Source organism: Ictalurus furcatus, chromosome 3 (assembly GCF_023375685.1).
Source record: "Ictalurus furcatus strain D&B chromosome 3, Billie_1.0, whole genome shotgun sequence".
Taxonomy (NCBI): Eukaryota; Metazoa; Chordata; class Actinopteri; order Siluriformes; family Ictaluridae; genus Ictalurus; species Ictalurus furcatus.
The window spans coordinates 19,933,289-19,948,942 of record NC_071257.1 but is presented as its reverse complement, the minus strand read 5'-3'; the positions used below and the strand labels follow the sequence as shown (position 1 = coordinate 19,948,942).

General features: G+C 39.2%; 1 protein-coding gene across 1 annotated transcript in view; it reads left to right on the top strand.

The window, feature by feature from the left end:
- Window positions 1–713: 713 nt before the first annotated feature.
- The window catches only part of spock2 (SPARC (osteonectin), cwcv and kazal like domains proteoglycan 2), a 32,743-nt gene continuing 17,802 nt past the window's right edge, over window positions 714–15,654 (top strand). Inside the window, exons 1-2 of the mRNA XM_053621302.1 lie at window positions 714–1,075; window positions 12,062–12,107. Coding sequence (XP_053477277.1) covers window positions 884–1,075; window positions 12,062–12,107 — 238 coding nt within the window. The 5' untranslated portion in view covers window positions 714–883. The remainder of the gene's footprint in view (window positions 1,076–12,061; window positions 12,108–15,654) is intronic.

The following is a 15,654-nucleotide window of genomic DNA, read 5'->3' as shown; positions in this document are numbered from 1 at the left end:
TCAGGAATGTGTTTAGTCCAGGGCTCTTGAAGGTCACTTCCATCCGAGTTCGTTGTGTAGTCCGTTCCCTGACTGTGCACACAGTCTTATTTTTTTAGTTTTTGTTCTTAAAAGAGTAAACAAGAGGTACTTCATGGAGGTAACACATGGAAAGACACCTTGTTGCATATTTATGTGCATTTAAGTGTCTGCTGTTTGTGATTAAACCACTTTATACTTTGGGCAAAATTTTAATCCTGCACAAGAACAACATGAAAATAATGTTTATGAACAACAACAAAAAATAGAATAGAAAGGAAACCTAATATAACATCAGCACAGTTTGTCAAGTTTGCATTTCCATTTCTGGATTAACCTTCTTTTAATAACTTGTATGGCCACATGCTGTTTACCCTTTTTGTGAATCCTCTGAGCAGCTTTTTGAATCCTTTCAGTTGTTATATTTGCCCATTCTTCCTGATAAAACTCCCCCAGTTATTTCAGTTTTTGCAGAGGTTCATGGGAAAACTCCTTTTCAAGAAATATTTTTCTGTTAAAAAAAAAGAAGAAAGAAATCGTATATATTTTTTTCATTTATGCTGACTCGATGCAGGTCTATTTTTGTATTTATCCAGAAACTGTCTGATGCAAACCTTAGCACTCATCTGTTTACCTGATACACTGCATCTCTCTCTCTCTCTCTCTCTCTCTCTCTCTCTCTCTCTCTCTCTCTCTCTCTCTCTCTCTCTCTCTCTCTCTCTCTTCTCAGCAGTGTGTGTGTGTGTAACCAGCATCCTGTAATCGGGTCACATTTCAGTGAAGCCTCAGCATCCATCTCTTGCTGTTAGGAGGAACAGATCCTCTCACTCGGTGTCCTCTTGCGGAACCCTGGTTACCGGACATCATGGTGCTCTTGTGTCTTATCTCTCTTCTCCTCCCAATCCTGGTGCTCTCGGGGTCTCCGGTTCAGGCGGACGGAAAGCGAGGTGGCAAAGATGCGGTTGAGAAAAGCGGCAATTTCATGGAAGACGAGCAGTGGCTGGCCACCATTTCCCAATACAGTCGCAAGATCAAACACTGGAACCGATTCCGAGATGTAAGTCCGTTTGAACGACCAACACGAGCTTCGTTTCATTTAATAGTCTGCAAAAGCCTTTATTTACACCGAATGGGATTGTTGTGTGAGGTCTGGCGTCGAGTTCGTCCTTAAGGCTGTGTCCGAAACCGCAAAGCTTGCTATCGTACTGAATGGTGTGTACTAAACGCATAATCTCCACACTTCAGAGGTGCTTTACATGATTGAATGTGCTTTTCGTGAAATGTTTGGGTTTAAATATTAACCACTTGTGCCTAATTAAGTTATCCTTGTCTTGTATTTTAAACTGGCTGAAGTAATATTGGCTACCCTAGTTTACAAAAGCGAAGAACTGACGAGGTTGAATTTCTGAAATTCAGGACTTGTCATGTTTACTGTTGACAGAACATGTCGGTCAGACTGTTGACTAAGAGGTGAAACTTCACTTATGCTCTTGTTCAGTTCAATAATGGGGTTCATCTTCAAATGCTAGTGTATATTAGTTATTGTCTATATTCTCATCACAGATTTTGTAGTGATGTGCAAATGTGGAGGGTTAATTGGCCCTGCTTCAGTGACAATTCACTTAAAACTGCAAACACTGAGCCATATGCCTTTGCTGAGCAGTTAGCACAGCACGCACAATTTACCAGAGGATGTGTGATTAAAAATAAGTAAGTAAATAAAACAACAACAATAAAGAGCTCAATTTGGAAGCTTGTCATGCCTCGAGGGTCAAAATGTCCAGAGTTTGTTTAAGCTGTGTATTGAATAACCCTAGTAGAAATCTTTCCCCTGTTATAGGCTTACAGTAACTATTGTATGGACTATCACTAGTGAATGAAACATTAAACCCCCAACGAGTTTTACATGATTACACTTTCATTTAAGCTCTGCTACTTAGGAGCCTCTGTATTCGGATCATCGGCCACCTCCTGCATAGGAAATAATACACAGGAATGTCCTGTTTAAATAACTACTCTCTTATACTTTAAACACAATCACATCTATGGTCCTAGTATTAGCCATCCAGCTGAGATTCTTTTTATGCGTCTGAAATTGAATACTACAGGCTACAGACTTCTCCTCAGTGGTAAAGCATTTTCCTAATTATGGTACAGCATTTGGGCGCACGGTGGCTTAGTGGTTAGCACGTTCACCTCAAACCAACAGGGTGCTTCCTGTGTGTGCGGAGTTCGTATGTTCTCCCCGTGCTGCGGGGATTTCCTCCGGGTACTCCGGTTTCCTCCCCCAGTCCAAAGACATGCATGCTAGGCTGATTGGCATGTCCAAAGTGTCCATAGTGTATGAATGGGTGTGTGAATGTGTATGTGATTGTGCCCTTCAATGGATTGGCACCCTGTCCAGGGTGTACCCCGCCTTGTGCCCAATGCTCCCTGGGATAGGCTCCAGGTTCCCCGTGACTCTGAAGGATAAGCGATGTAGAAGATGGATGGATGGTATAACATTCGAGTGACTGGAATAATCTTCACATGTATGACACAGCTAGTAATCTTCACATGTATGACCTCAGAACTTTGCTTTCTGTAACTGCATTACGAACTTTTCATAATGCAGTTCTACTGAAAGCTGCTTTACTGCCATCCACCATTTACTCAAGCTGACTACCTCAGAAGCCATACTGTGAACTGTGGGACTGAGTAATATCTAGCGCTTTTCCACTTTGGATTTTTTTAATGAATTTTTTTATATAACATGGCCTCTGTTTAGTTTTTTTCTTAAATCTGAAGTATCTGGAGATAATTAATACTTTGGTTTAACTTACACTAATCTTTTTGCAGTACTGATTTGACATGTGATTTCAGATGCACTACCTAGCCTTTGTATTGCTTCTTTATACATAGATCAAACTGTGAAAACAGAGAAAGTGCATTGGCTCCTAAATATGTGCATTGCGCAAGTGTTTTTGTTTTGCTTCCATGTGATGCTACAGCTTCGGGGAAGTCACATTGTTCCTAATGGTTACAGAAAACTGCAGTTTGGGATTTGTTACCTTGTGTCTCTGGTGAACAGACACTTGAGAACCCCTGTAAATCTGATCCACCACACCTTCTCCTGAGAAAACCTACAACAACCGCTTTGATAGAAGTGTGAATTTAGCAGCAAGAAACTTGCAAATGTTTCTCATAATAGTTCATTCTTTTTGAAGAAAGGTCTTCTCTTGTTGAAAGGAAAAGAGATTCATTAGTAGTTCGTGTGTCCTCTGAGGTGGTTAAGATGCACCATTAGGCTGAGAGGTACATCCTTTGAAAAGAGGCAGTGGCATCCTTCATGCCTATTTTTTTTTTAGCAGACTTGTGTCCTTCACACTCACCAGAATAATAGTGTGTTAAAGCACACAACTCCTCTGAAGAATATATGATTATTAGTAGGGACTGCAATTACATAAAAGCAGTACATTCAATACATAGACATTGAACTTGAATATGTTAAAAGGCAATGTAGTTAGTAAATTTTGAGACACAGCACAGATTAAAATACACGATGTTTAGTACCTTTTCCATACAGGTATAGGAAGTAGTTAAACTGTATTGAGTACAAATGGTGGGTTCTGTTTGTGAAAATATTTATTTTACCTTCACTGGGTATCAAGGCGAAGTCAGATTACCGAAATTGATTCAGACTTTTAATGCCCTTCGAGACACAGAGTATTGAGTGGCATTGTAATGAATGGTAACTGTAATCCAAACAGCAGAAGAAAAAAAGCATATGTCCTCACACACACACACACACACACACACACACAGATAAATATTTAATGAACATTCTTTACAATGTTTTATTGTCTGCATCAGGGGAGGATATTTTTTGTAGATATGCATTTCCTCTACTGGGATAGATATTTCTTCTGCTGATGGGCTTAAAAACCAGACACTAGCTTATTCTCTGCCTATAGGTTTGATTAACATAGATTGAGTAAACAAACAGACATATAAATACTCTCTTGTTGCTTCCTGTTCTATGTAGATCTTAGCAATGCCATTTTTAGTGTCTATTAGGCTCTGGAGCCTGAGATAACTAATAAGATAACTAATCTGTGGATCATGAAACACCTTTCAGAGTTTTCAACTAGATTGTATCATGAGAAATTCGTTTGAATTGCCACATGATGCTGAGACATCCTTGTGTAGGATGCATAAATCATATTCAGTCAGTTGTGCGTTGCACACTATTAAGAAATGGTGTTTAGATATTAAAACAGTTTTGTTTGAGTATATAGCGTATATACAGTTTTTTAATGTATTTTAAATATCAACTAAAGAATATATTTCAACATAGCCTAATATTCATGTTTCGAGGATGTGTTTTGCTGGCCTATTTATTTAAATCTTATAATATTTTGAGAAAGCGCAAGATGTTTTCCTTCCCCAAATTGGCAAAGAACAACATTTATGATGAGATTTTCAATGAAGCAACCATGACGAGTGTGAAACAGGCAACACTAAGGAGATTCCTGCTTTCAGTTGTAACACTGTGGATCTACTTGAGTCATGTTCTCTGTATATTTCCATATTAGTAGAACATAAAATCCTATTCCATGGTTGATATTTAAATCCAAGTGAATGACAATGTAAAAGATTAGACCATTGAAGACCATGCTGACTGAATATAAGTAATTCTAAACAATATTTTAACGAAGCCCTATATTCATCAGTGTGATGCTAATACATGTGTTGAACGTACAATATTTTCCTTGGCTGCAATAACATTGTCTTCTAATGACCATTTCAGAGTTGTAATAGGATTATGCTCATTATCAGCATATATGTAGCAGTTTCTGTGAGTGCATGCCTCTGATTGCCCCCTCCTCCATCAGCAGCTAAGAGAGAGTTTCTCAGAAAGCAGGAGTGAAGCTGTCATCTGTTCCACTGAAAATAAACAACGAACAGATCCGGCCAATCCTCTGGTGGCTGCCAGCCTCTATCTCTCCCCCTCTCTCAGTGTAGAAGGAGCTCATTAAAAGCAGTGCTTCCCCTCAGCAGCGGAAGACTGTCAGGCTTGCACCTGTTACACTGCCACTACATTTTTAATGAAGCAAAATGTTTCATGCATCTTCTCCCCAGTTCCCTAGTCATTACCATGGTATTAAGATGCACACTGGACCAGGCTGAGGTGGGTATAATAATATTACTCTTAGGGAAGCCTGTCATTTTGCAGACTTCCTAATTGCAGATAGGAAGATGTTTTCAAGATGAGACGAGCATGATGATGATGATAGTTTAATAATAATGTCTTTATTGGCAGAGTAGAAGCTTGACCAAGAGATGAATTTGTTGCATCTAATCAAGTGCATTAATCACTGGTACAAATGCGTGCTGGTTTGCGTTTGTGAGCCTAATAAATCAATGAAGTGTGACTACCATAGCAGCTGAAATGATGAAGCATCCATTTCACCCTCAGTGATAGGTGAGATACCTGGCTGGGTAGTGTGAAGAATGAGCACTTGTGACAGTCCCGCTGGGTATGTATGCCAGCTATATGAAAGTCCCACAGTGCTGTCATGATTGGCAGTAATCCATCAGGATTGGAACCACGTGGCTGTGTAAGTGAGTATACCCCTGTCGTTGTGTTGTCATTATGACATATGGGCCATAATTATCTATAATCCTGTATAAAGTAATGCCGGCAAATATCCCTAATACGGTCTGGGTTTAGACAAATCACAATTCAGCAAGCTATACTGGCACACAACAGCCAGAGAATCCTGTTTGCAATGTGCAGGTTTCTTGCTCTAAATCCAGTACTGATAAACTTGCAGGATTGGCCCGAGGGACTGTGCACAGGCTTAATAGGCAGCACAGTTGGAGTACATTGAAATGGCAGCCAATGAAAGCAAGTCAGTTGGGTGTGTGTGTGTGTGTGGGGGGGGGTGCTAATTGAGTCAAGAGAAACTGGTCTTTCATCATGCCACTCCTGTGTTCTGTGCCCTTTCCTGCTGAATTGGACATTGAGGAGTGCAGGTGCAAAGTATGGCAGGCCCAGCACCAGTTTCAGCACTGTCTCCTATACATTTCTGAGCAAGACGTTTTGTTTTATAAATTCCACTTCTAAGACTGCTAACACTGTTATTGACCAGTTGAACATTTCCATGTTTCTACCGGCTGTTTCTCTTTCTTCACTCTAGGCACAAAATATTGCACATAGTTGAAACATCTGAAATAAGGTCAAGGGCCAAGCATACCTCAGACTGAGAACTTTCCTTTGAAAGTAGTAATAAGAAGCAAAGTTATTTGGCAGAGACTTGGTCCAAATGCCAGTGAAGTGCAGTCTGCCTCTAGTCATAATGAGCCAGAGTATACTGGGAATGCATTTAGGAAATGTGTAAGGTTGACATGCCCTGTCTAAGCTGTCAAGATCTGCTCCACAGAAGTCAAGTCCCTCACTTCTTTCTGCTGCTTTTGGGCATAATGGGTTATTGACTGCTTTTCATGTCAGAGTTGCTCATTTAAAGGCATCACTTGATTTTCTGTCTTTCCTGTATTGCTCCCTCTGGCTGTCACCTTTATAGCTGTCATTCACTCTCATTCAGTTGGTGGCAGTGTTTGAGACTGAAGTGTGTACTGAAGACTTACAACTAGGACATTTTTACTGAGTTACAAAGAGCTTGTTAATTTGTCTCTGCAGCATCAATTCTGAGCCTGAACTAAATGAATGTGTGTGGAATGGGATTAATTAAGACTATAATTAAGATTGTATTAGTGTGCCTTGACAAATTAAATGTAGCGCTTATATTAATTAAGCAGGAAAATGTATGGATGTACCATCCTGCTTGTATGTAGTTACTACTATTATGAATAGCTGTGTGATTTAAAAAAATAGTCTTGTAATCTTATTTGTGAATGTGACTTTCCAAAAATACATGAGATATATGTATTGTTTAATGCACCATTGTCTGTCATGTATATCACATATATGTGTAAAACTGGCCCTGTTGAAATGGCATCTTGTTCAGATTATCCTCTTTATTCTTCTGTGATGTTTCTGATACATTGATGGCATTTTTCATAGTCAGATGATATTCAGATACTTTTCTGAATGATGATCATGGGTACATGGCTACATATTCGAATACACACTCAGGGAGCATGGATGTAGACAAGGCACAAAACAGCAGTATAGTGATTTAACACTGACACAGTGATTCATTCATTGTATTTGATACAGATGACTGGATAGCAGTGTGGTATGGTTGTGACCGTTTTATAGTGTTGGACAAAACTGAGTTAAACAACAGTAACAAGATTTGATCCATATGTCTTGCCACACCACATTTTATGTATACTATGGATATGACATTCATTGTCCTTCAGTCACAATTTGATTAATTTAATTAATAGCTCATTGCCTGAGAACCTCTTTTTACTTTTGGCTGTCATGTGCCATAGTGCATGCTACAGTTGAGCAATCTTACAGATTGTTTTCTTGGAATCTGGAAGCTCAGGAGACAAACTACTCTCAGACTACTATGCTGAACCTGCCACCCACAGCTTTATGTTTCCCTAATAGACAATAGTGAAGCTTGGCGATGTTCAACTGCAGGGCATTCTCTCAGAGATGTTCGCTTTATTCTGTGTAAAGCCTTTGGGCTTCTTAAAATGATCTGTCAGTCTAGGTCAGAGATGTGTCTCTGAGGAGATGCCTGCATGTCTTCCTTGGCTCTGAAAACCTCTTCTGAATGGTAGACCTTCAAGCTTCAAGGAAGGCTGGGATGCTCTGAATCAGCTGAGTGGGCTGGTAGCGGTGCTTTTGATGTGCCGTGCTGCTAATCTGAAAAGCCTGGTCAAATAAGCCTTGTGCATAAATCAAGTAGGAGGCTTATGTTTGCCTGTCTGGTCCAACTGTGCTGTGACAGTGAAAACAGAGTTCTGGTGGGCGCACTGCTTATTCCTAGTCTTTTCGTGGTACATGACTGATTGGATTGTCAATTGAAAGGCAACTGAATGTGAACACATGTATTTGTGAGCTGTGAGAAGCCCACATGACTGTTAGCAGCCCAGCACAGTTATCTTTGTGTGGGATGCGAGACCATTTCGAGGCCTTCACCACACTGATACATCTGATTTTGATAAATCCTTCCTACATGCAATCATTATAACAGTCAAATGGCAGAACTGTCAGGAATTTTAATGTCTCTATATGACTTAAAAGGAGGTGAAAGACTCCATACTGGTTAGAGGAAATAAGCTGTAAATGATATTATTCACAGTTCTAGGGTCTGGGGTTTGATCCTGAGCTCAGGTTTCTTTAGCTTGTTATCCTTGTGTCCATGTACAATTTCTCTGGGTGCTTTGGCCCCCACTCCTGAACATTTCTTAGGTGCGATTAAGTGTTTGTGTGTAGATGTGTGTGTAGGTGTCTAATATCCTTCAGTTGACTGGTGAGCTGTTCAGGGCACATTCCTGCCATCATGAGCTCTAGACCCATTGTGACCCTGAATGGATTCTGAACTACCATGTAAATCACTATAAATTGGTATGCAATACTGAAATTGAAAGAAATTTATCTATCATATATACTTCATTACTTACAGTACTGTGTAGAAGTCTTAGGCACATGCATTAAGAAATGCTGTAGAGCAAAGATGCCTTCAAAAATAATGAAATTAAATGTTTCTCCATTTTAAGGCAATACTATAAAGAGCAGTAAACAGTTATAAATGAAACAAACAAAGGCAATATTTGGTGTGACGACCATTTGCTTTAAAAAAAAGTAGTCTCAGGTAGAATTAGTGCAGTTGTATAAGGAAATGAGCTGTAAGTTTTATTGAGCATCTTGCAGAATTAGCCACGGTTCTTCTGGAGACTTTGACTGTCACACTTGATTCTTATTTTTGCACCAAAATCCAGCAGCCTTCATTATGTTTTTTGTCTGAAAAGTGTCTCTTACCACTTAATATGCTGGTTTATTTACTGACATACAAACAATTTTCTGTAACATTTCATTTTGTGCTGGAAAACTAATGTTTGGGAATCTAAAATGTTTTCGTACTGACTCGATAATGTAGAAGTCATAAAATAAAAATCTGTAACACAGTTTGTAGTAAAAAAAAGGGGTGCCTAAGACTTTTGCACAGTTCTGTATATCCTGGTTACAATGATAAATCACTCTTACTCTATACTGTATTTCAAATGTAAGGAAGCAGTTGAACCTAATCACCCAGTCTTGCTGAGTTTGCTTTTCAAACTGCATGTGCACGTACAACCGCATTCATGCCTCTAACACACAGTTACATTTTTGGAAGAGTATGTTAAGAGGTTAGAAGGCGGTCAATCAGTGTTCTCATGCAAAGGAGGTGAGCAAAATATTGTGCTGCACTGAATGACGAGACATGGTCCTGTGACTGATATCCATGAGAGAGAACACTCAAAGGAGTTCTCTGGAATATATGATAACACAAAGCACTCACTGGCTATCAAACAGAACCAGATCTCACCAGATGTTTATGTGCTCAGGTAGATCTAGATAAAGATATGAGAACTGTTCATAAGAGATTATGTTATAACTGGATTATGTTTGCACGCATGATGGCAGGTTCTAAGAAAAAAAACCTCAGTGGCTCATGCTATCTAAAATATCACACAAGCTTGAAGATGAGAGGTTCTCAGAGTTCAAGTGAAGGCTAGCAGTGTTACTTTGACTCTGTCAGGGAAGGCTGTACAGAGTGTTGAACATTTGACATACTGTCTCTTTTCACACACTGCAGCACAGTTGTCTTACCAATGAAGGATGCGTACTCACTCAGTATAGAACCTCCAGGGTCAGCTAACATCACAGCTATCTAATTTCTTTTAAAGGATTCCCAAGGTGGGGCATGGTGGCTTAGTAGTAGCACGTTTGCTTCACACCTCCGGCGTTGGGGCAATCGATTCCCACCTCCGGGTACTTTGGTTTCCTCCTTCAGTCCAAAGACCTGCGTTGGACGTTGATTGGCATTTCCAAATTGTCCGTAGTGTGTGTGCGCGCGATTGTGCACCCCATCAAAGTGTGCGATTGACACCACTTCGAAGGTGTCCCCCGCTTTGTGCCCCGAGTACCCTGGGATAGGCTCCAGGCTCCCTTTGATAAGGATAAGTGGTATAGAAAATCGATGGATGGATGGATGGATGGATTCCCAAGGGTATCGTAAGATTTTGTCGCACTATGACAGCTTTGCTAGATGAGATGATCTAGTAATCATGCTAATGTTCTACTCAGTATTGCTGTTATGTTCGTGTTTGATTATGCCCACTGTACATCAGTGAACATGTACTGGTATCCTCAGGTTTTTCATATTGTATTATTTTATTTGTTGCAGAATATGGTTCTTGCAAAAAAAATCCTAAACATCTTGATAATATTTGAAAGCCCTGTCGCCGACCCCTTGTAGCTAGGTGCATATTTTGACATTAGGAGCCTGTTTCTGTGTGGTGTGGCACTGTTTCGTGATCTGACTCATGCTTGTGTTTGCTCATCATCACCAAGATGAAAAACATATTAGCAGATCATTTTCTACTCACTCTGCTGTTTGAGTGTAAAGAGTACAGAAAGTAGGAGTACATGCAATGTAAACAGTTGTTCTGACATTGTTTGGAGATATATTCAATGTGCATGCAGTAACAATGAACCAAAATGAACCAAACAACAATAACAGCAGTAGCCTCACCACCGTGACCACATAAAAGCCCTGATTTCCTCTGCATGTCCTGCCATGCTTTCTGCCCAGGGCCTTGTCAGGGCACTAAATAATGCAGATGCCAGGGTACCAACATCATGTCTGCCTACTGCTAAAGATTACCCAAGGTTTTAAGTTCTAACCTTTTAGAGAGTGACATCATTCATGACTTTATTGTACAAGCTAAAGGGGGAAAGCTGTTTTTCATTTTTATGGAGCAGAAAGGCGTTTAGGTGGCTGAGGTTTGATTAATGTTATGCAAATGGCAAAGCTGATGGTGTGCCGATAATAGAGCAATCTACTTCAATGAAATAGGTCTTGAAATAAAAAAAAACACACCAAAGTGCCATGCTTTTTTATGAGGAACGCTTATTCCTCTTTGATCTGAAGCAGGGGTTTCTGGCAGCCTTTTTATGTACTGTAAATTTTTAGAGGACTGTATTTCTCAAGCCTTGACAGCCCTGGAAAAAAGGCACATCAATTCACATAACGGCTTGTATTTACTGTAGGATTAACAGCACATAAGCTCTATATCTGTATGGATACTGACATTGATTTAAAACAACACATCTCTCATTTTAACAGTATGATGCGCACTATCTTGCTCACATTTTTTTTGACACATCCTTACTCTTGTATAATACGTTCTCTTGTTTATGTAATCTTTGTGATACTGTATTCAAGACAAATTATTAAAAGTTTGTGGAGTTTAAATCCAAACTGCATATTTGTGAACACTTCTTATTTACATGCAGAACAGCAATAAGCAATGTGTGCAAGGCATATAATTGGTGATAATGCTTACATATGCGACTGTGAAGACCTGAATAGCAAGTGTATGATGAAACAATTAACTATTTTAGTGTACAGATTGGGAAATATACAGATGAATTATCCTGCCTAGAGACCAGTGAGATATATTAAGCATTTGTACATTGTCTTCTTTTGCTTCTGTATTATCTCCTACGAGACGTATTCTCCTCTAACTGTCTGCTTTTTTTCTTTTCTCTTTTACTCATCTGCCTCACGTTTCACCAGGAAGTAGAGGTCAGTAATATGGTCTAAATCTGTCTTACGTCCTTGGCTTTCTTTGACGTTTCTTTGTACGACGGGGAATTTATCATTATCTATTTAATTCTAAGTACTTGTGTCTTTCAACCCCCTTCTTTTGCCCTGTGTTTCTGAACCTTCTGCTTTCTTTTACTTCTTAACACCGATTACTTTCTTCAGTAGAACCCAATAACGATTTAATTACATGAAATCCAGATTGCATACAGGTTTAACTCACCAATTTAAGTAAAAAAACAAAAACAAACTCTCTTTCTCTCCATTAGGATGATTACATCAGATCATGGGATGAAAACCAAGGCTCAAATGAAAGTAAGTTTCACAGCAATCACAGTTCTGTCCAGTTATTTGACTTATTGACAATCAGGTCTGACTGCTGTTAAATGACCGGGGGGGGGGGGGGGGGGGGTAGTTGGGATTGTAATTTTCACAATTTAAATTAACAAAAAATCAGATCAGTCACATGGAGAAAAAATTAAGTACACCCCTACATTTATCACACCTTAAAATCCATAAACTTAGAATCAGGTGTTGAAGATTGGGTGCCAGTGATTAGAACTGGCTTAGGGAGTGCAGGTGGAGCCTGTCTTATTTACACCCCTGTCATATCTAGTGTCTGGTGTTCCTTTTGCTATTGAGGTGTGTGGTGTCATCATGCCAAGATCTAAAGAGTTCTGTAAGGCCTTCAGAAAAAAAGGTTGTGGCAAGGAATTTAAAAAGTTCTCCAAATTATTTGAAATACATCATTCCACTGTAAGGAAACTAATCTACAAATGGCGCAGATTTCAAAAAACTCCAGATTTGTCCAGGACTGGCCATCCGTGCAAATTGAGCCCAAGAGAAGACCGTCTGATGCAAAAAGAAGTCTCCAAGAACCCCAAAATTTCATCACAGGATCTGCTAGTAAGTCTTGCAACTGTTGGTGTTGTTGCATGCTTCTATAATCAGAAAGAGATTGCACAAATTTGATCTGCATGGGAGGCATGCCAGGAAAAAGCCTTTGCTGTCTAAAAAGAACATGAAAGCAAGACTACAGTTTGCCATTGTGCATATAGGCAAAGACCGGTCCTTTTGGAATAATGTGCTCTGGACAGACTAATCAAAGTTAGAGTTGTTTGGCCACAGTAACAGCAGACATGTTTGGCACAGGCCAAAGACAGCTTTTCAGGTGAAGCATATCATAGCAACTGTGAAACACAGTGGTGGAAATGTTATGGTTTGGGGTTGCTTCACTGCCTCAGGGACTGGACAACTTGCATTCATTGATTCAACTATGAATTCTGCATCATATCAAAGAGTGCTTGAGGATAATGTGAGGCCATCTGTCTGAAAGATGAAGTTGAACTGAAAGTGGACCTTTCAACAGGATAATGATCCACACTAGCAAATCCACCAAGGAATGGCTCAAAAAGAAGAAATTGAGTGTTATGGAATGGCCTAGTCAAAGCCTGGATTTGAATCCCATTGAAATGTTGTGGGGGATTTGAAACGGGCAGTGCATGCAAGAAAACCTTCAAATATCTTGCAACTGAAATAATATTGCATGGAAGACTAGTCAGAAATACCAGCAAGCCTGGTGGACAATTATGCAAAACGCCTACAAGAAGTTATATCTGCTAAATGGGGCAATACTAGCTTCTGTACTTACTTTTTCCACAGAAGAATATCACATCTATTGATATTTTTGTTGAATAAATGATTGAAAAGCTCATTTTCCTTGTGGTTTTGTTAAAGTATATCTGCTTTATTAATAGGCACTGTTTCAAAGATGATCAAATGTTTGCTTGTCCAAATATGTCAAAAAAGCCAACAATTTCCATGGCGTGTACTTTACATGATTGTATATGTAATACCTTATAGTTGAAATGAAGTAACCTCTACAGAGTGCTAAAGTGGAGAAATGGCCAGACACATTTCAATACTGTATCTTGATTTGCAGTTTTAAATGATGACCACATAATAGAGGAGTCCATTATCACTTTTCTCAGAATGTAATCAATGAATCGTTGTCAGTTCCACTGAAGGCCTAATAAGAGTCCTGGAGGCAGGATTTAGCACTGAGTGACACTGGCTTTGTTCTGGCCCACTTCAACTGCAGACATTAAAGAAGTTCCTGTATTTCATGACATATTTTAAGTTAGTACTCAAAAGGCTGCAGCGAAATCAACTCTGTAACTATTAGTCATTTGACAGAAATGAAGTATTTTAAAGTTCAATGATAAGTATTATTAACTATTAAGCTCTGCAAGAAAATTAATGCAAAGACATAGTTGAAGTATCATTCATGAAAAATTCTGAATTTGGTATTTGTTTTTTATGTCATTTCATGTCATTTTTTATGTTATGTGGCTTTATATTATATTACAGAATCTAAAGCAGAGGTTTATTATTCTATTAGATACGTAAGGGTCAATCAAGAAAAACAAACACACTAAGAAAACCTTGCATTCTAACAATTATGCAGTGAGGAATTGGTGTCTTTTGCGTTGTTTGTCTCCCCTTTCATTAGCTAAAATCATCATTTCTTGGTTAAATAATGAAGGAGAAGAAGGATGTGTACCTGAGAGATTTTCTTGGCTCCTCATAACTAAACTAGTCTTATGTCTCCATTTAAAAGACAAACACCTATAGTGTGCACTGTAGGGACAAACGACAAGTCGCAAGACACTGATCTTAGAAGGAGCATCGAAGCAATTTATAACAAATCCTTTTATAACAGAACCTTTCTCAAACAGTTGGGTTTGTCATGTCTCTTTGGGTGAAAAAAATCATACCGAGGAGTGCTTTTGACAAACAGAGTTTAACAGAAGGAACAATAGCATTCGCCAGGCTCCTCTGCATGCGTATTATTAAAGTATAGGGATTGTAATGCTGCTCGTGGAAGGTCAGACTCAATGCTCAGAATTATATACTGTTAAACAGTGCATGACTGCTCATGTAGCACAGCTATAGATCAATTTCATGTAAAATCCCTGAATGCCTTGTTTTGGATGTTTTCTCCCTAATTGATATACTGATCATCATCCTTGATCATGTGGAAACAATCATGACCTATCAGTTACAAAGCAATTGTATTATATTGTCCCAGGCACATTAGACATATTTTTCTCAAACACCTGGAGATATATTTCAGCCTTTACAGCTATAAATCCTAGCCTCTTATGTTCAATTATTCTAACACATGAGCATGCCAGATCCAGTCTGCACCACTCTGTCTGCTGTTTACTGACTGTGCAAGCTCACGTTTAGAGCTTGTTGTTAGATCAGGAGTTTGTTTCTGGCGTTCAGCTCCAAGACAGTGATGATCATGTTAAATGCTTCTGCGTGCGTAAACAAAGCATGAGCGTGACGATTATGTCAAGAAGCGGAGGCAGAACTCAGCCTAAAGCAGCTACGATTTTCTCTATTTTCCTAAGCTGAACTTAGCCCTGCCTCAATATAGGAAGCTTAATTACAATTTTTATAGGGTTTTTGGGCAAACCTGATAAAGATATCTCCAGAGAATGAGAGTGGCGAATCAGAGATCAGTGGTAAACAAGTGTATGTATGGGGAAAAGGTAGTCGAATTTTTGTCGCTTATCACAGTCCAGCAATTGTCCTGTCTCTCTATAGTGGGACTGTTGCTATAGCAACATCATCATTCTTGTCTTTTCTTTAATTTTAGTGAGGCTGTAGTGATGCACCATGGTTTATAGATCCACCCAGAGCCATGGTACCACTAAATACCTTCATTAATGTAAAGGAAAACAAAATATTAATTCTGAGAAGGTTGCTATGACAGTGAGCACCACAAACAACTAAGCACTTAAAGAGCCAAATGTGACTTATGCATAGATGGGATTACAAATGAATAAAGGGC